The sequence below is a fragment of the Neltuma alba genome, unplaced genomic scaffold, assembly GCF_004799145.2.
Source record: "Neltuma alba isolate B1F8T4 unplaced genomic scaffold, ASM479914v2 tig00011396_pilon, whole genome shotgun sequence".
Lineage (NCBI taxonomy): Eukaryota > Viridiplantae > Streptophyta > Magnoliopsida > Fabales > Fabaceae > Neltuma > Neltuma alba.
Window position 1 is genome coordinate 48,668 of NW_021636085.1, and position 20,682 is coordinate 69,349.

The following is a 20,682-nucleotide window of genomic DNA, read 5'->3' on the forward strand; positions in this document are numbered from 1 at the left end:
TTTCAGTGTTCAACACGGCACTCTTTCATCCTTTTTAATTTTTAATAAATTTCAATAACTGAGCAATATTACCTCATGAAATGATTATCTTCATCGAACTTGCTGTAAATGTTAGATTATGGTTGCTCCAGACTCTCGAACAAGAATATGCCATAGACTTTTGTCTAGATGGAGCAACAAACAAAAGCACATGCAAAAGCTTCATGTGATAGTCACACCTTTTAGTTGGAAATTGATTCTGTTGCGTTTCTGTAGAAAATTTTAGCGTAGTCTCATCCATCAACACATGATTTTTCCAATTTTCTTTCTATGGGCAAGCACATGAGTTAATATATTTTAACCTCACCTTTCATCCACTCATGCATTAGGGTCCTAACGAGAATGAAAGGACTAGCATGAGATATCAGAGACTTCGTATTGAGAACCTCACAGCAAGCTCTTAGCAATTAGCATTCTCATCCTCCAATAATAATCCACAGAACATACAGGCTCTCGTGTAAAGTGGAAAACTATTTGCACAAAAGCCAGTTTATTTGAATAAGTTTTTCCACTAGAAATGAAATGAAAACGCCACAAACTTATTTTGCTTTCCTGTCAAACGATGCACAATAAGTCCCACATAATCCATGCACCAGCAACTAATGTATTATATATCCATGGTTGAAAGAAAACTGAACAACTTAGTATCATACACATGCCTTAAATAAAGTTAAAAACATCGGGAACTAAATAAAAGCATTCATCATTCTAGATAATATCGATTGAGGTCAATGAGAATTATAGCTTCAAAATGATTTAAACTATAAAGGGTTCATTTCAACCACAAGTGCTTAGACAAAATAAATCTACAAGGTAATAATTAAGATTTAGGATCAAACCTCTCGAATGCCAATGCTGTCAATTGGTAGAAGGCTTTCTGCATGATCGAAAACAACTGAAAATTCATTGCTACATCTGCCAGTAGCTATCTTCCTCAATTCGTTAGTTCTAAGATTTGACAGACATAGAACAGTTAACACTTCAGTGTTCTCTTCAGATTCAGTTTCATCAAAGATTCCAAACGTTTCATTAATGTTCTCTTCCCATTCAGTTTCCCCAAAGGTTCCAAACATTTCATTCACTTCAATGTTCTCTTCACATTCAGTTTTACTTACAATTCCAGACATTTCATTACCATTGCAGACAAGTTCATCCCTCCAAATACATAACGGATCTATCCTCCAAATACCTGATGGATGCTCCGAGTCTGTAAAGGTGATTAGAGAATACTTCTTAGTCCAACTCCATCTCTCTTTAGGTACACCGATACCTTCCTCCACCACCCACAAATCAATATAGTAAGAATCAGTTGTGAAAGATACACCCTCTAGAAAGTGAGAAATCACAGCAAGTTTGTTTTCATATACAGTAAGCTTATAGCCTGAATACTTATGACTTTTGTCTAAAGGAGGCATTGGTATCAATGTAAAGGCTTCCATTGCTATGTCAAATGAAACGACCAAATCCTCCTCCATATCATACCAAAACATAGCTCCATTAGCAGTGACAGTATCAGAATTAAGATTTACACCCTTTAAGTTCTCAAATTTTATTTCCTTCCATCTCTGTGTGCTCAAAGAATAGACTTCCACTCGATTAACCTCATCCTCATCTTCAGGAACATAAGCTCTCAATATCTTGTAGTCACTAACAATTGGACTGAACCCATATCCTACATAGATTCTACCCTCAAAATCATAAACAGTGCTGTGCACCTGTCTGATCCTTCTAGTTGCTGGATTCCACAAGAAAAGCGAATGAACTCCATCATTAGAACATCTGACACAAAGCAAGCCATTGCTGGAACCAACGATCTCAGCATGAACCGAGGACCCAAAAGGAATGTTCTGAACTTCATGGAGTTGCTTCTCGCAGTGGAGCAAGCATAAGTCGAAAGGAAGACCCTTGTCACTGCCACTCCGTTGGAAAAGAAGAGAGGGGTTGTGATGAGTTGAGTGGCAGAGGTGGTCAGCAATGAAAGACGGGGCCTTGATGAAATTTTTCCATTGTTTGCATACACATTGAAATCGCATTAGGGATTTTACTGGAAGTCGTTTGAGAATGTTTCTGATGATTTCTTCAGGAAGATATTGTGTGGTCCCATCAACAATCTTCTGTCCCCTAGTGTTCACCTGGGAAAAACAAAATGCTATGAACAATGAGAAAGAATGGGTTGGTGAAACAAAGAAACAGATTGTGCATTGTGCACTTCACAAAAAAATTCCTCACAAATACTCTTCTGAGCCACCAAGATCTACAGAGCACGCACACCCTCTTGTAAGGTAGAAACCAACTTGCATAATCCTAAACTGTAAATCTTAAATTGACGATCCTAGCACAATACAGAATCAATCAAAGGTTGGTTCTGAATTTCAAGGACTTGCATCTCACAATAGAGCAAATATAAATGCAAAGGATTCCCTCTGCCACTCATTTGGAAAAGAAGAGAAGGGTTTTGATTATTGGAGTGTGAGTTGCTTCCAGTGGAATTCAAATAATGAAATGAAGTAAAAAAAGAATAAAATGAAAAATGACCTTTTGGGTGCAAAATGTCTTTTGAAAATTGATAAGCGACCATTATTAGTGAATAGATATGTTAGAACTAAAGGTAACTAAGAAAGAATAAAGGTATAAAGGTAACTAAGAAAGCAGGTACACATGCATTATACCAACAAGTACCTCAAATAATGTCACAACAAAACATGACAGACTACAGAGTATAACAACAACAAACCTTATCCTAATATGGGGTCAGCTACTGATTACACAATGCCATTGTGCTCCATTAACAACCAAATCCTTAGATAGGAAAAATATAACTTATAAAGAAATGAAAAGCATATCTTTGAAATTAACTGTGATGTGCAAGATACAAATTATCCTGTTGAAATACATTCTTCTTCACTGATAGGCAACTTGCCATGAAAGTGTTAATCAGAGCTTATGTTTTATAAAAATATTTTTACTTTATATCTATAGGTATGCACTTCAAATTACACCGTTTGACACCTCATGGTTAAATTCAAAATAAAAACTATAAGGTAAAATCAAAAATAAAAATAACAATTGGAAACAAGGATCAAAAGGAAGATGAAAACAAAAAATTGCCAGAGGGAAACAGGAACTCAAATCTTTTATAGCACCTACCACACGCACAAAATAATATATAAAACTCAAACCCATTGCATTAGTTCTCTCTTAAGATCTAGGATCAAACCTCTTGAATACGGATGCTGTCAATCAGTACAAGGCTTTCTGCATGATTGAAAACAACTGAAAATTCATTGCTACATCTGCCAGTAGCTATCTTCCTCAATTCGTTAGTTCTAAGATTTGACAGACACAGAACAGTTAACACTTCAGTGTTCTCTTCAGATTCAGTTTCATCAAAGATTCCAAACGTTTCATTAATGTTCTCTTCCCATTCAGTTTCCCCAACGGTTCCAAACATTTCATTCACTTCAATGTTCTCTTCACATTCAGTTTTACTTACAATTCCAGACATTTCATTACCATTGCAGACAAGTTCATCCCTCCAAATACATAACGGATCTATCCTCCAAATACCTGATGGATGCTCCGAGTCTGTAAAGGTGATTAGAGAATACCTCTTAGTCCAACTCCATCTCTCTTTAGGTACACCGATACCTTCCTCCACCACCCACAAATCAATATAGTAAGAATCAGTTGTAAAAGATACACCCTCTAGAAAGTGAGAAACCACAGCAAGTTTGTTTTCATATACAGTAAGCTTATTATGCCCTGAATACTTACGACTTTCGTCTAAAGGAGGCATTGGTATCAATGTAAAGGCTTCTATTGCTATGTCAAATGAAACGACCAAATCCTCCTCCATATCATACCAAAACATAGCTCCATTAGCAGTGACAGCATCAGAATTAAGATTTACACCCTTTAAGTTCTCAAATTTTATTTCCTTCCATCTCTGTGTGCTCAAAGAATAGACTTCCACTCGATTAACCTCATCCTCATCTTCAGGAACATAAGCTCTCAATATCTTGTAGTCATTGACGATTGGACTGAATCCATATCCTACATAGATTCTACCCTCAAAATCATAAATATCGCTGTGCACCTGTCTCATACTTCTAATCGCTGGATTCCACAAGAAAAGCGAAGGAACTCGATCACCAGAACATTCGACACAGAGCACGCCATTGCTGGAACCGACGATCCTAACACGAACCGAGGAATCGAAAGGAACGTCCTGAACTTCGTGGAGTTGCTGCTCGCAGTCGAGCAAGCGTAAGTCTAAAGGAAGACCCTTGTCACTGCCACTCCGTTGGAAAAGAAGGGAAGGGTTGTGATGAGTGGAGTGGTGGAGGTGTTCAGTGATGAAAGATGGTGTTTTGATAAGATTTTTCCATTGTTTACACACACATTGAAATCGCATTAGGGATTTCACCGGAAGTCGTTTGAGAATGTTTGTGATGATAGCTTGAGGAAGAAGTTTTGGGTCGCCATGCACCGTCATCTGCTCCATGGTGTCCAACTTGGAAGAACAACCCATCCGCAATGAACGAGAACTACTTTGCATTAGGCATGTTAGGGATTGCGAGGGATCCGGCATAAGCATTTTTCTTTTATCAATACTCATTCCCTCTTATTTATGAGTTTTAAATTTGAGAATAGGTGTGTTTCGTTTTATAAATTTCAATTTAAGTTTGTTTTGATATTTAATATATTTTTTAATATTATTTTTAATTATTTTTTTCTTATAACGTTTCTTCACATAAGGGTATGATTTGCCAATCAATGAGTTTTGTTTGTCAATTTCTATAAATTTTTAAATACTAAAAAATACTTCTTCGGATCTTGTAAATAAGTTTTGAATTTTGGGAATATGTGTGGTTCATTTTGTAAACTTCGATTTGAATTTGTTTTAATATTTAATGTACTTTTTTAAGGTTGTTCGTAATTATTTTTCTTTTATAACATTTCCTCATATAATGCATTTCATTCTTTTTACCATTTATTATAAAAGTATACTTAAAAACAAAATATATTTATAACATATTTATTGTTTTAAATTAATTTTAACTAATTGTTTCTTTATTTGTGAATTGGTTATTTGAAACTTATAATAAGAATAAAAAAAAGAGCATATGATTTGATTAAATATTTTAATTTTAATAAATGATGGTATTACCATAAAATTGATTGAGAAGTAATTTTTTGGAAAAATGACCACAAAATACTATATGAATTTTAAAAAGATAAAGAAGACATCCAAATAAACAAAATGACAAAGAAAGCATCAAATACTAATATGGAATTTTGATTTTTGGCCTAGAGACCAAAATATCCTTATTATGTTTTTTTAAAGAAAAGTTGCTCAGCCCCTCAAAACAGGTTGCAAAACTCATTGACAAAGTAGTAACTCTTATTATGAAAGTTGTAAATTCCACTATGTGTTTTTATAAAATTCAACGTGGAATTGTATTGTTTTTTTATAGAAAAGTTACCCAGTCCCTCAAAACAGATTGCAAAACCCATTGACAAAGTAGTAAATCTCACTATAAAAGATGTAAATTCCACAATGTGTTTTGTAAAATTCGGCATGGAATTATATTATTTTTTACAGAAAAGTTGTCCAGCCCATCAAAACAGCTTGCAAAACCCATTGACGAAGTAGTAACTCTCACTATGAAAGCTGTAAATCCCACTATGTGTTTTGTAAAATTCAGTGTGGAATTGTATTGTTTTTTATAGAAAAGTTGCTCAACTCCTCAAAACAAGTTGTAAAACCCATTGACGAAGTAGTAACTCTCACTGTGAAAGTTGTAAATCCCGCCGTGTTTTGTAATAATAAGGGCATTTCGGTCTTTAGGCCAAAGATCAAAATTCCAGATTAGTACCTGATGCCTTCTTTGTCACTTTCCTTATTTGGATGCCTTCTTTGTCTTTTTGAAATTCATATGGTATTTTATGATCATTTTTCCTAAAATATATGTTTGGTCTTATAACTATGCATCAAATTTCCTTTTAATCCCTTAAAAATTTAGAGTCTTTTCCGGGAAAAAAGAAATTTAATCACCCTGGAAGTTATGAAATTTCAACTCATGTATCCATTGTACAGAGGATTCACAATCAGAATCTCAATACTACCTCCAATCCTTAATATAAAAAGCTAATTGATTAACTTGGGTAGATTAAAAAAACTAGTTAAGTTAATTATTTGTAATAAATATGTATTATCTTTCTTAAAATATCTTTACTAGTCAAGTATATTGGTTAGAACCATTATTATTACAAGGACTACCTTAGAAAAAAATAAATAAATATGAGAAACAAAATAGATTATGACCTTATATTTAAGATCAAAATAAAAATCAAACGAGATCTTATATTAAACCAAACCATAGTTTGAAGAATAGCTTTTGAAAAATAGATTTTCAGAGAATAGATTTTGTAAAAAAGTGATTCTGATAAAGTGAGAGTGTTTAGATAGTTATTATCAGAAGTACTTTTTATATGTATAAATTACTAAAAAAGACATAAGTTAATATGATAATTACATAAAAGATAGATAATATAATATATTTTAATTTGAAGGAATAAAATTGTTAATAACATTTTTTTTTTACCAACATAATTAATAATATATAAGATAATTTAATTAATAAATAATTAATGTGTGTATATATATTTAAAAAATATAAGATTAAATATGTTTTTAAAAAAATGAATTTTTTTCCAAAAAAATATATTATTTTACCCTAATAAGGGAGGAGAACCAGTCAAAAAAAAAAAAAGAGTGAGGGAAGAGAAAGAGGAAGCAATATAAAGATGTGAGGGGCAAAAAATTTCACTGACACTACAGCAGCAACCAGATTCCAGAAAACGAAAACGATATGCTTATGGTGAAATCATGGTTTTGATAAGGTAAACCATGGTTTCATGACAAAACCATAGTTTGAAAAAAAAAAAAAAGTAGTATGAGTGAGTGGGTTATACTTTCACCAAAAATGATTTTGTAAATACTTATAGTTTTTTAAGTTTTTTTTAATGTGGTGCCTATGTTTTTAATTTTTTTATTAAATCATTTAATTTTGTTTGTTTTTTTTTGTATTGGTTGACTTCTGAACAAGAGCTAACTTTGCAACAAAGTAAAGTGGTTTTAACAGGGGGGAAAACCTCAATGTCAAATTTAAAATTAAAAAAATATAGTTACCTATAAAATGATTTTTTTCCAGTCCCACTATTTAATAAGATGTATATTAATTCTGATGAGTTTTTAGATTTATATGGTCTCCCAAATTATACTTAAGGAAAGAGAAAAAAAGGGAATCACATTGACATTGATTCAAACTTTAGCAATCCTTGTGTAAATCACAGGACTCGTTTAAAATAGCTTATAAATAGTTTTTCAATTGTAATTTACGAAATATGAGAAAAATATATGAAAAAAATTTTATCTCAACTTACGTAAAACGTGTTTATAAGTAATGTTAGTCATGATAACAAGCAGTGTCATAAACAATAAGGTCAAAGTGAGATGGGTGGTCCCTTACATACTCATGAATACAGGAACAAACATTAAATTTTATAATTTATAAATATAACATGAAATTATACATAACTCGCCTGTCTTTTATATTATATTATATATAATCTCTTTAAAATTTGAATTTTATAATAAAATTTTCCTAAATTTTTTACAATTATGCATATAATTTTCATACTAATAGGAGAATTATATGCATATAACTCAAAGTTTAAAGTTAGGAGTCATATACTTACAAAAATATAATTTAAGAGAGAATATGTAATCGATGGTTGGGGTTTATTTGTACAGAGTTGAAAGTTTAAAAGAATTTGTTATTAAATTCTACAAGTTAAAAATGTTATTACACATTTAACATTTTTATTTATTTATTTTAATAATTTAAAATTTTAATAATAATTTTATAAAATATTGAATGTCAACCATTGCATGATGCAATGATTAAAATGAAAAAAAATTAAATAAAGTGTGACTATTTTTATTTTTATTGCATCTTTTATTGTTCAAATTAAGTTTTGACATTTTCATTATGATCTTACTGATGTAATGACTAAAGATAAAATAAATAAAGAGAAGGCTAATAGCAAAATAGATATAGAGAGCCGGAGAGGTTGACTTGGTGGCCATTTAAAAACGGCTACCTCAATCTCAAACTTGCGAATCTCCTTTGTTTCCGTCTCTTTTCCGCACCCACCATTGCTTTCCAATGGAGAGCTTCGCACTTCACTCTCTCTCCACCTCAACTTCCTTCTCTCGCACTTCCTTCCTCCGTCCTCGTTCTCGCCCACTCTCCAAATCTCATTTGTCTCTTCCGTTGACTCCCACTTCTCCTTCAGCTCCATCTCTCAGATCAACCGTCTCTTGTTTCTCCTTCTTTCCTTCCAAATCTTCTTCCACCTTTAATCCTCTCTATAAGCCCCGCATTGTAAATCACCCAGTTCAAGCTTCTTCGTCGTCATCTTCACCCGCATTATCGTCATCCTCAACCCCAGTTGCTCAAGGCGCCAGACCTTTACCATTTTTTATCTCCATTTCTATTGGTCTCATCGTTCGCTTCTTGGTTCCTAAGCCCGTTGAGGTTACTCCTCAAGCGTGGCAGTTGCTCTCGATTTTTCTATCGACCATTGCGGGTCTAGTTCTGAGTCCTTTGCCGGTGGGAGCTTGGGCTTTTATTGGTTTAACGACCTCCGTCGTGACAAAAACACTGACTTTCTCTGCAGCTTTTAGCGCGTTCACAGACCAGGTCATTTGGTTGATTGTGATTTCCTTCTTCTTCGCCCGTGGGTTTGTGAAAACTGGGTTGGGGGATAGGATTGCGAATTATTTCGTGAAGTGTTTGGGAAAGAGTACATTGGGACTGTCTTATGGGTTGACTTTTGGCGAAGTGCTTATTGCACCGGCGATGCCCAGCACCACCGCGAGGGCTGGCGGCATCTTCTTGCCGATTATCAAGTCATTGTCCCTCTCAGCTGGGAGTGAACCCAATCATCCTACTTCCAGAAAGCTGGGCTCTTATCTTGTCCAGACCCAATTACAGGTTGGTTTTTTTTTCCGGCCTATTCATGATTAGCATGCAAATGTACGAAAATGATGCTTCGTGATGAGGAAAACTGTTCATTTAAATGCCTTTAAAATGATTTTAAGTTTTGCTATCTTTCAAGTAGTAATTAATTGGGAACAGAACATAAATTTCATTTTTCTTTTCTAATTTAGTTGCTGTGAAACGACTTGGAAACTTTCCTGGACATACTTGATTGGGTGCGTGCTTTATTGTATTTCAAAATGGCATCTTCTTTCTAAGTGCGCTTAAAATGGCTATGGTGATTCTGAGTTTTAGAAACGGTCATCATAAATTCTGATGTTGTCGGATTCTCTGCGTCATGTGTGTTACATCTTCTTTGAGATCTACCATCATTTCCTCATAAAAACAGATCTATCATCATTTGATGATGAAGTGACTTGTACACTGTTGTGCCTGTGACAGTCTGCTGGTAATTCTAGTGCTCTTTTCCTAACTGCTGCTGCTCAAAACCTGCTATGTCTTAAATTAGCAGAGGAGCTTGGGGTGATAATTGCAAATCCATGGATCACATGGTTTAAAGCGGCTAGTTTACCTGCACTGATTTCTCTTCTTGCTACACCATTGATTTTATACAAACTATATCCACCTCAAATGAAAGACACACCAGAGGCGCCTGCCATGGCTGCGGTCAAACTGGAAAGTATGGGTCCTGTCACTCGAAATGAATGGATTATGATTGGCACAATGCTGCTTGCAGTCTCTTTGTGGATCTTTGGGTATGTCTGATATCTTATTTCAAATCATTTGAAATTTATCTGTTATTTAAATTATTTGTATAAATAATTATCTTGTTATGATATTTTATATGCATGATCAATATAATAATTTCCATGATACAAGTGTCAAACTCATATAGTCGGAATTCATATTTTATAGGAATGTATTTGACAGTTAGCCTGTGTCATGTTATACTAGTATTAATGGATATTACACACACAGAAGGAATATCCAATAATGCCAGCATGACATGACGAACTCTGAGTCTCTTACCAGCAAATGATTTAAAAAAATAAAACTGTATTTCATCTATGCTACAGAGTATATATTCAATCTGTTTGCCCTTTGGCTGGAGCACATGATTAGAAACTGAAAATGTGACAATTTGAAATAAAACAGAGGATTCAAGTTAGTTTTTGAGAAGTACTCTCCAATCTGTACATTTTCTGGGCTTATATAATGAAATAATGAATTCAAACAAGATTATATAGTTAAACTTTTTTGCCTACCTATACATCACTTAATCATCACATCCGTATTGATGTTTCTAGCAATGTGAAACTTGTTACATAAGCACATAATTCTTCTCTTTTAATGAAAATTCTTGTAATTGAACTGCATGCAATCAATATTTCTTGATCCTGCAGAGGGACTCTTGGTATACCGAGTACTGTAGCTGCAATGATTGGCTTATCAATACTCCTTGTATTTGGAGTCCTTGATTGGAATGATTGCTTGAATGAAAAATCAGCATGGGATACCCTGTCTTGGTTTGCTGTTCTGGTGGGGATGGCTGGCCAGTTGACAAACCTTGGCATTGTAGGTTGGATGTCTACCTGTGTGGCCAAGTCTCTTCAGTCTTTCTCTCTGAGCTGGCCTGCCTCGCTTCTTGTTCTTCTGGCATCTTATTTTTCCATCCACTACGTCTTTGCAAGTCAGATAGGACATGTTGGAGCTTTATACTCTGCTTTTCTTGCCATGAACCGGGCAGCCGGTGTTCCCGTTGTGGTGGCAGCACTGGCTCTAGCTTATGTCACTAATCTTTTTGGTTCAATAACACACTATAGCAGTGGTCAGGCTGCTATATATTATGGAGGTATGATCCCCACTTCAATGCCTTGGTTATTTCCTCGTTCGTGAATTCTCCTTTCATCTGTTTAACTATTTATCTTGTGTTTATTGAGTAATTTAGTTATGATTTCTTGGAACCATGCATATTGGCCATGGCCCACAAAAGAGAGTAACCAAATGAACCCAGACATACATGAGGAAATGGTAAGCTGGCAAGGAGGAGAGGGGGTTGGTTAGTGAGAGAGAGATATATAGGACAGCTTTAGGGAGAGCAGGGGCTAGTGTGGTGACATAGCCACTTGAAAGCTAGTGTGGTGTGCTGCCATTTTTATTTTTGTCATTTTTCTTCCTCTGCAATTCATCTGAATCAATATTCTGTATTTGACCTTCAATTAGATAGTATATCTCAACTTTCATTGTACAAGTACTACAAGATTATTATGGGTTCCATCATATATCAAGGTTCAATTGCATACATCTATCAATCTTAATATCTTATGGACAATATGTTAATCTTCTAGGAGACCAATTTTCTCCATGCTCTTCCGTTGATTCTATTAGTAACCTTCAGCCACAAGGGTATTCCTTGTGAATGCATGTCTAATCTTAATTTAACATCCCTTCCCTCCTCGTTCTTTCTTATCAATATCAAGATATGCTAAAGCCTGGTACCTGATGATATTATATTTTTCTTGTCTTTTTGACAGCTGGTTATGTAGACCTTCCCGATATATTCAAAATTGGGTTCATTATGGCGTGTTTTAATGCTATCGTCTGGGGAGGTGTAGGCTCTTTCTGGTGGAAATTTTTGGGCTTGTATTGATTTTCCATTTCAATGTAAGTAATATCGCTTCAGCCAGCCATTCTTCTTTGCAGCCAAAAGAACATGTCTTCCATTTGAGGACAATTGAGCTCATCATTTTGCCATAGTCATTAAAATCTATTTTTTGTTTTTTATCGATTAGTCAATATCTTTATGGTTATCATTTCTTTATTGCATGCAGTCCACAACATATGGATAATTATTTTGATACGAATCTAAATTGAAGGTCTGAACTGATTTGATCTTCCTTTTTGGCAAAGGTTTGCATGTTTAATCAATTAACCTAACATTTCAATATTTAAATATTCTGACTTAGTGAGCCCTCTTAAAAACCACGAAACTATTAGTGGTATAACTTTTCTCTTGCATTTGAAGTTGAAATTTGAGTCAGCATATCATTCATGTCAAATTTGAGGAGAATGATGTATCCAAAATCTCAAGTAGCTTGAGACATTCAATGTGCTAAAAGTCCGTGGTGGACTTGTCCTGTCCTAGCCTCAGCACTGTACTCAGGAAGAGAGTCAGGAATTAATGCCCTTTGTGTAGATTCCACACAGCCTTGAAAAGTGAATAGGTAAAAGAAAAAAAGCTAACAAAATAATGTGAAAAGAGGTAAAAGCTAATGAAATAAGACCACTATAAGGAAAAAGGGAAACAGGACAAGCAAAGGTCACTAAATAAATATCGAAATGTCTAAAACCTAGGGCTTGTAAAGGAAACTATCAAACACAAGAAAATACTCCCTTTGATCTTTTTTAGAAGGACCCATTAACTGCTTTCTGCAGAATAGGTAATTCTGTTGAAATTAGTTAATGCTTTTAGAATTTCAAAATCACCCTCTCTGTAGTTCATGAATTAGGGGGGGCTGTTTAGTTAGCGATGAGTTGGTTTAATTAGTTTGGAAATGTCAAATCAAAGGATATTTAGAACGGAAAATCAATATTTTTTTTGGGTGAAAGGGGAAAATTAATATTTTGGGCAAAGGATATTATAGTAAGATTATTTGTTTTCAAATAATTACCCATCTCAGTGAGGAATGACCATAGCATTCATTGCTGAAGTCTTGCATTGGCAGGGGAAAGAATAGCTTACGTTAAGGGGCTTGATTATTGGTAAAACTATGATTTATTTTAATGAATGTGTAGATTTTTATTCTATACTTTCATTCGTAAATTTCCAAAAATATCACTTGTTTGGTTCATTTGTCCAAAAATATCACTTGTTTGGTGGTCCGCTCTGGTGTAAAGGCAAGTGAAAGAGGAAGCTGATTCCTTTGTCATTGATTTCTGGTTGATGGAAAGGCCTTCCTTGTTCATGCTTTTGTGTATCTGTACTTTTTTTTTTTTTTGTGTATCTACATTTAATTTGTTCTATTGTCTCTGATCTAGTTATTTAGTGTGGAATCTCTGTAAATCATCTGTCTTTATATTCTAGGATTTCGCTGCCTTCATGGTGGCCTTATTTTCGAAGGCTCAATGGCAATTTTTTTTTTTTTTTTTGGGGTCATCTGCTTCTTCCCTGTACAATTTCCTCTTTCACGATAAATAGAAATAGAAAATTTCATAGTGATTATTTTCTGCGAAATTTCAAAGAAGATTTATACTGATTTTTGGAAGAAACCATGAAATAGCACAAAAGGAGACTGCAATGAAGAAGCCACAAGTTCAACATAGCGTCGGCCTACATGAATCCTTGTGAGTCAACCAACCTAAAATTTTCTTTTTGCCTTCATCCAAAAAAAATGAGATGAGACAACACAGAAATTACTCTAAGCCTACATTGTTCTTGGGCGATACAACTTGCAAGTGGCGACTACATCAATTAGGATAAAAATGGATCCACCTTGCAAACATTTCGCAGGATCTTCTATTGCAGTACTCTCCAGGAGAATGCCCGAGCCTTGTGCGGCCTTAAAGCTAACAATGGATATGGGTCAATTTGGATTAGTAGTAGAAAATTTTTTATTTTCAAATTTGACTCTTAAAAAAATTAGATTGAATAATGTGATTTATATTTGAATTAAATGTTATAAAAGTTAGTTTGTAAATATTAGATTAGGTAAAATTGTTTAGATTATGATTGAATAAGTAGGTGTAGTTTGTAAAATTATTAAAATGGGTATAACTTTTATTAAATAATAAAAAATAAAAAAATTAGATTATTTTAATAGAAAGAAGTGAAATTTAAGACCAAAATATATTTTTAAAAAATTAGAAATATTATAAAAAGCTTTGTACCCAATCGTGCTCAACAGCTTTGTATGGTTTTTCACAGCCTAGCTCCCATGATATGCAAGTTATAAAGCAGAATGGACTGCAAGGAATCGGAGATACAAGAAGCTTTAGGCTCAGTTGAAGATGTTTAATATAAAACCTTCTTTTGTTTAAAGCCGAGTTGCAACTAAATTGGAAAATATTTTTGGCAACTCATTAAATTATAGATGATAAGAATAATAATATAAAAAGTACTTGGAAAAAGACACACAAACAAGGGGTTAAACCACAGGCCAGTTAAAAATACAAGAACCAAGTCCTATCGAGTTATGATTGGGAAATTGAGAGAACAACCACCCTTCAGTCCTCCAAGATGGTGGAGCAAAATCAATGAATTGCAGAAAAACAGTGAGAGAGCATATTTATAAATAACATGCATAAACAGAATCATGTTTACATGACAGACAAGTGTGCACACAGGTGAATGACTCAGCATTTAAAATACAAAACGCAGCGTGTGATCATCACCGAGCTGAATGAGACCCCCGGGATTCCTAGTGCGGCGAGTGTGACGGTCATTTTCCAAGATCTAGGTCGTGTCACTGTTATCTATACTTGTTTGTAATTTTGTGTCACAAGTATTTCATTCGTACCTTCTAAACTGAAGATTTACTCAATGCCCAATACCACACATCGGAAGGATCCTCATCATGTGACCAAAAAAATAAAAAATAAAACAAAAAAAAAACTTCACAGCAGTTTTGCGTCTCAATTACTACTGAGAAGCCTCCCCAACAAATAGGATGTTCTAGGCATCCCTAAGATAAACACATTGTCTTAAATTACAAGTCAATTTTCAATGCCTCTACACTGTTATCAAATATTCAAACGCACAATTTCCTACTCACCAATGATAGTGTCTTAAATACATCTGCCTGAAATAAAGCCAACCTGGAAGGGGTTAATACAGCATCGATCCATTCACATCATCAATCTGTCCGCTCACATCTTAGTCAAGGTCTTGTGGGAAAAAATCTCGGATCAGGAAAAATCATCCGACACCTCCTTACCATAAAGGTGATACAAAATAGTTCACATTAGAACCTTTCTCTGCATAAGACAAAGTTGTACAAACCTTGCGTTTCCATAGCTAGATAATTCCTCCCAAGTCTATATTGGATATATTGCTTCAGTTCGAGTCAACAATATTAGGGGAGATGTTGTACTTAAGGCGTGAGTGTAAAATGATAACAAAGCACAAATAATAAATAGAATGCCCCTGCTAAAAAGAAATATCAGACAAACCTTGTTGTTTAGAGAAACACCTAATAATACAACGAGGTCAAAATATTCTCATGTCATGAATACGTGCTCACATGGTCATTACTTACCAACCAAACTAGTATATAATAGTGCCTGTTCATGGTGTCCAACATCTTTAAACGAACATCATCAATTCAGGTCTGCTGTATACATTGTTATGCTCGTCCTCCAGGATGGGGTAAGCAGCTACAAGGGCATCCTGAGCTCCGATGTAAAGTGAGTTGTAGATCTTCCAGTACACTTCTCTAACCTTACGCGCTGGGTGAAACAGTCCTTGGAGGCAATAGTTAAGTACAACCGCGGCACCCAAAGCTACCCTCATTCCTTCAATGGCTTCCATGACAGCGTTTATGACATGAGGAGAGGTCTCAAATATATTTGGCCAGACATAGTTCAACAAATGGACCAGGGCATCCTCACAACCCAAACCAGCCACACCCAAAGCCATGTGCTTCACAGCAGAAGCAGCAGTCTGCCTGTGAACTAAATCCCTGTCCATGAGAGCATCCTCAAGTAATGGAGTCACAGCATAGATATAGTCTTTTCCCATTTCACCAATGTACTCGAACAGGAAAGAAAGGGATTTCAAAACACCATTCTGCACATTAAGCTCTGGCACACGATACTCGTTCATCAGAGCTGGCAGAACTGTAAAAGGCGAACAGGTTTCAGCAACTATGGCAATAGCAACAGTTGTGCAAACACGGTTTTGCCTCTCCTGCACCTTGAGGTTATTTAATAAAGTGGCCAAGACGTCTTGTGGTCCAATGGCTTTGGCAATATATCCAAAAGTGTTCACTGTAGCTCTACGAATTCCCTTCTTGTGTGCCTTGAGCATCTCAAGAAGCTCAAAGCAGATTCTCATCCACTCTCTTGCAGGCACAAACTCAGCCCCACGGTCAGCAATCCTACCTACAAGATCAATACAGTTCTCCTGGACCTTCTCATGCCTGTTCTTCAAAATTGGGGTTAAGCGGGGTAGCAGATCCTTAATAGGTGGAGTCATCTTTGTCATACCAATAACATTGACAATGGACTTGAGTGCTCCAAGAATTGAACCTAAAACTTCAGGATACTCTTCTCCCAGATACTCATACAACACAACACCAAGATGACCCATCAATTGCTCTTCTTGGCACTGCTTCATTACCACAGCAATTCTTGAAATAAGATCTGCTGCTTGCTGCCTCACCTTTGCACTCTTGTTATTTAACCGCCACTTGATTGTACCACAAATCTGAGGAAGATAAGGCTTTACCCTCTGCCCAAGAGCATTCACAACTGCACCAAATCCGTTAAGCATCACATTAGCATCATCACTGGTTTGTTCTTGGAATGCATAAAGAATACCATCGATCAGTAGCTCTTCCAACCTAGCATCTATATCAGATGCACCCAGGTTGGTAACCACCTTCTCAATAGTTTCCATCACCATTCGCCTGTAAGGCTCACTCTCATCCTTAAGGTCCTCAACAATTCTCCCGACTATATCAGCCACACCAACTTTGTTAGCAATCTCTACAGTTGTATCTACAAGTTGCCTATAATTTCTTCTATCCAAAGCCATCCTCCTAACCCAGAAATTTCTGAAAAACTCTGGCAGAATATCATTCCTAATATAATCAGCCTCCACACCCTCCGTGCTAACACACTGCTTCACAACTTTCAGAACAATTTTCTTCATTTCTTCATCAGGTGACTGGAACTCACGAATCAGAATTAGCATGACTTCCTTGGTATAGTAACTAGCATACAGCGCTTCCATCAAAGGAATGATAAAACCAATAGCCTTAAGAAATGCAGCCAACACCTTTCCACGATGTTGTCTTATACCCTTCCACAGCGGCTTCAGTACAGAGTCAAAACTTTCAATTCCATAAGGTGCAGCAGCCTCAGCCAAAGCAGCAAGTGACAATGCAGTGATTGTTCTCACCTTCTGGTTCTCATCATTCAGTCCATGCTCTATAATCTCCACAAGAGATCTCAAATGAGGCAAGACAGCACAACCAATCAAGATGGCAATCTGTTGAACAATCTTAATCCCCGTATGCCGGGCTTGCCATGATTTCTTACTCTGACACACAGCCTTCAAGAAGGGCAAGAGTGCAGGGATACCAAGAGCAGAGGCAACAACACTGAAAGCTCTAGCAGTAGTGTTCCTAACATATTCATCAATATTGTCAATATCAGGTCGCATTGCTGCAATCATTGTGGCCAAGCCAGCTGCTTTACTCAGATTGGAAATGATCTCCCTACCCTCCACACGTGCATAGTAATCTTCATCAATCAACAGAGGTTCAATAACAACAAGAATCTTATGGACATAAGGGCGAACCAGCTCATCCAATTTATACAGAACCCTGTCAATAACCTTAACCAAAAGATGCCTCTCTTGATCCTCTAGAGTAGGTTGCATCAGCAACGGTAGGATCCTATTAAACAACGGCCCTGCTCCAAACTCGCGAGCTTTGTCTGTAAGCTGTCTTAATGCAGTTTTCCTCTGTGGTGGCGTTCCATTCTTAACTTTAAGCAGAAGCTTCATAATCTTCCGCTCCTTTTGTTCTTCTGGTGATAATTCCTCTTCATTTTCTTCATTCAACAATGCCCCGAAGTATTGGTAATCTTCAGGTTTCATGAAGGGCAAGCCACCAGGTGCTTCCTTTGGAACATCAAACTGCTGACCACGGTTCTCCTCTGGGATTTGATAAAGAGGAGTCCCCAGCGGAGTTGGAGTAGCAAGAAGCTTCCTTGCAGGGGTTCTAATAGGCACATACGAAGCTGGAGGTTCCAATATCTTATATCCTTCTTGGGGAAACATGGCATCAAGTTCCTCATCTGTTAATGGGCGATTCCTCTCTTCAATGTCCCTCTCCCATCTCAACAAATTATATTGCTCTGGTGTAATGGCACCTCGCAAATTGATTGCCCCAGGAGTTGGAGTAGCTAACTCAACTCCTCCAACCGGAGTTACACCTGGTGTATAAGCAGCGGCAGGTGTGGCGCCTGGCAGAGGTGTGGCACTACCCATAGTAGCAGGTGTCTCATCCCATCTTGATCTCTGCCTTTTAGGAGTTGGCGTAGCCATGCCAGAGAGCTTTGGGGTGGCATCCCATGTCATACCAGCAGGGGTTGCACCAGGTGTAGCACCACCAGCCGGAGTTGCATCAGAATCCACTAATCTTCCAGGGGTAGGAGTTTCATCCCACCTATTCCTCCTCCCTGGAGTCGCATCCGTCACTCTCCCCGGGGTTGGAGTTGCATCCCATCTACCAGGTGTGGTATCCGGCATATCCCAGTCTGAAGTCTTGGCCTTCTTCGCCGCCCCATCATCTTGGGACTGGTCCCATCTATTTCTTCTCTTCGGCGCTGCCGCCGCATCGGACTCCTTACCCTTCTCTGGAGCAGCCTTAGCAGCTTCTTCCTCCTCCTTCTTCTTCTTTGCAATAGCCCTCAAAGTCTCCTCTTTCTCCCTCTTCAACGCCTCCTCCCTCATCACATCCGCATACGTTCTCACGGACGCATCAGGGGTCTTTTCTCCAGCGGCAAAAGGATCGTGCCGCTCCGGCGATATAATCCGATTCAACCTCCTCTGCCTGTAATCATCTTCTCGATCGATAATCCTCTGCGGCTTCCTAAACCCAACATCTGCATCCGCATCACCGACTCCGGGCATATCCTTCATCAAGGATTTCGGAGCAGTGTAAGACGCCAATTTCCGAGCAACCTCATTGTCCATCGCATCGAGATTCTCCTCATCCTCGTTGGCGGGAATAGAAGTGAGATAGGAATCTTTGTCGCTACCGCCATAGAGGTCCGTATCGAAGGTCACCGACGTGAGGGACGCCAATTGCTGCTCCAACTTTTTCCGCTCTTCCTGCGTCTTCGCAATCTCCGGGTCCACGGACGCCATGGCTGATAGCTTCAAAACGAAACTATCTCACTAAGCTGGTAGTGTTCCAAAACCCTAGCTCCTGAAAAATACGCCAAAAATTATAATTCTAGTTCGCAACAACCAAAATTAGATGTGAAGATATATCAACAGGCGAAGAAGCTAAAAGTAGGAGGCGTGAAAATTAAAGAAGGCGCCTTACCGATATACGATTTGATAGGGTTTAATCCTCTGCTCTATATCCGAAATTCCTTGGTATGAAATGAAAACAGAACCTTCAATGACAGCGGAGTGCGAGATATAAATATTTACGGATTAAGTCGGCAAACATTTTTCCGGGTCGGGTTAATAGTACTTAAGTGGATCAGGGTCTAATTGAACTTGGACTCCAAGACCGACTGTAGCCCGGACCCCCCAGAGAAACAGAACACAAGGAGAACCGACTTTAATGGTTGGATGCTACGGTATGGGATTGAGGAGATATTTGGAATATTCAAAAAATACTTTTAAAAAATATTTTTCATAAATCGAGACAAATTTTTTTGCGTATTTATTTTATATGTCGTAAAAATATTTTTATAACCATAATTTTGTTTCCACTCAAACACCTCTGAAACTCATTAATAACAAATTTATAGCAATAGCAAACATTAAAGATGAATTAAATTTCTGAAATGAATTATCAACTATTATTAAAATGATGACGATGATGATGATAAATTTAAGTTTTTTCACCAAATTAAATAACTCCTTTAAATTTGAACAGTTTGTAAATTCTTCTTTGAAATAATGAATTCTTATTGCAATCATTTGTGTTAAGAATTAAAATTTTCTATTTATTAATTTTTGAACAATTAGTGCACATTTTTTCATGAATTATCCCCCTTTTATTTAGAAAAAAATCATTCACTTAGATATAGTCCTGATTTAATTCAAAACTCAATTCTTAAATTTCAATTGAATACAACTCATTTTCTAAAGTTTTAATTGTTTAAATTATTGGTTGGCAAAAAAAATTGTTGGTTTCAACATTCAAATAATTAAAACTATAACTATTAAATTGCAACGTGTTTTTTATATAAAAAAAATTACAGCCAGTTCAAAAAATAAAATTTTTGTCAATCTAAACTAAACAGATCAAATTATTATTATTAATCTCCCAAAAAAATAGTATTATTATAAAACCTTAAAAAAAGGGCTTCCCAGGTTCTTAAACTAAAGCCTTGTTGGACAGCTTGAAATTCTGCTCATGGAATTAAGAGGGGTGTTTGGATAAGATCAATGCTTTTACAGCATACGAAATAAATATACAAAAAAATTTGTCTCGATTTACGAAAAAGTATTTCTAAAAAATACTTATTAGGTTAGCCAAATATCCCCCAAAATTGAAAACAAACTCATGGTTTTACATGCTTGTTAACCAACAACTGCAATTCTCAAGGAATCCAATTCCGCCAAAAACACTCGAATTGGATTTCATTGCTATAACCATGGAAT

General features: G+C 36.3%; 3 protein-coding genes across 3 annotated transcripts; 1 reads left to right on the top strand and 2 right to left on the bottom strand.

The window, feature by feature from the left end:
• Window positions 1-1,117: 1,117 nt before the first annotated feature.
• On the bottom strand, window positions 1,118-4,570 carry LOC114712723 (uncharacterized). The gene is made up of 3 exons (XM_028897270.1): window positions 3,257-4,570; window positions 1,229-2,171; window positions 1,118-1,149 (listed from the first exon to the last, which is right to left on the bottom strand). Exons 1-3 carry the CDS (start codon window positions 4,568-4,570, stop codon window positions 1,118-1,120), a joined length of 2,289 nt encoding a protein of 762 aa, XP_028753103.1.
• Window positions 4,571-8,263: 3,693 nt separating this feature from the next.
• Window positions 8,264-11,856, top strand: LOC114712800 (dicarboxylate transporter 2.1, chloroplastic-like). Its single transcript, XM_028897341.1, has 4 exons — window positions 8,264-9,104; window positions 9,552-9,865; window positions 10,514-10,962; window positions 11,645-11,856. Exons 1-4 carry the CDS (start codon window positions 8,274-8,276, stop codon window positions 11,758-11,760), a joined length of 1,710 nt encoding a protein of 569 aa, XP_028753174.1. The 5' UTR covers window positions 8,264-8,273; the 3' UTR covers window positions 11,761-11,856.
• Window positions 11,857-15,051: 3,195 nt separating this feature from the next.
• On the bottom strand, window positions 15,052-19,463 carry LOC114712788 (splicing factor 3B subunit 1-like). The gene is made up of 2 exons (XM_028897322.1): window positions 19,388-19,463; window positions 15,052-19,267 (listed from the first exon to the last, which is right to left on the bottom strand). The coding sequence occupies exon 2, from the start codon at window positions 19,204-19,206 to the stop codon at window positions 15,412-15,414; it is 3,795 nt and encodes a 1,264-aa protein (XP_028753155.1). The 5' UTR covers window positions 19,207-19,267; window positions 19,388-19,463; the 3' UTR covers window positions 15,052-15,411.
• Window positions 19,464-20,682: the final 1,219 nt, after the last annotated feature.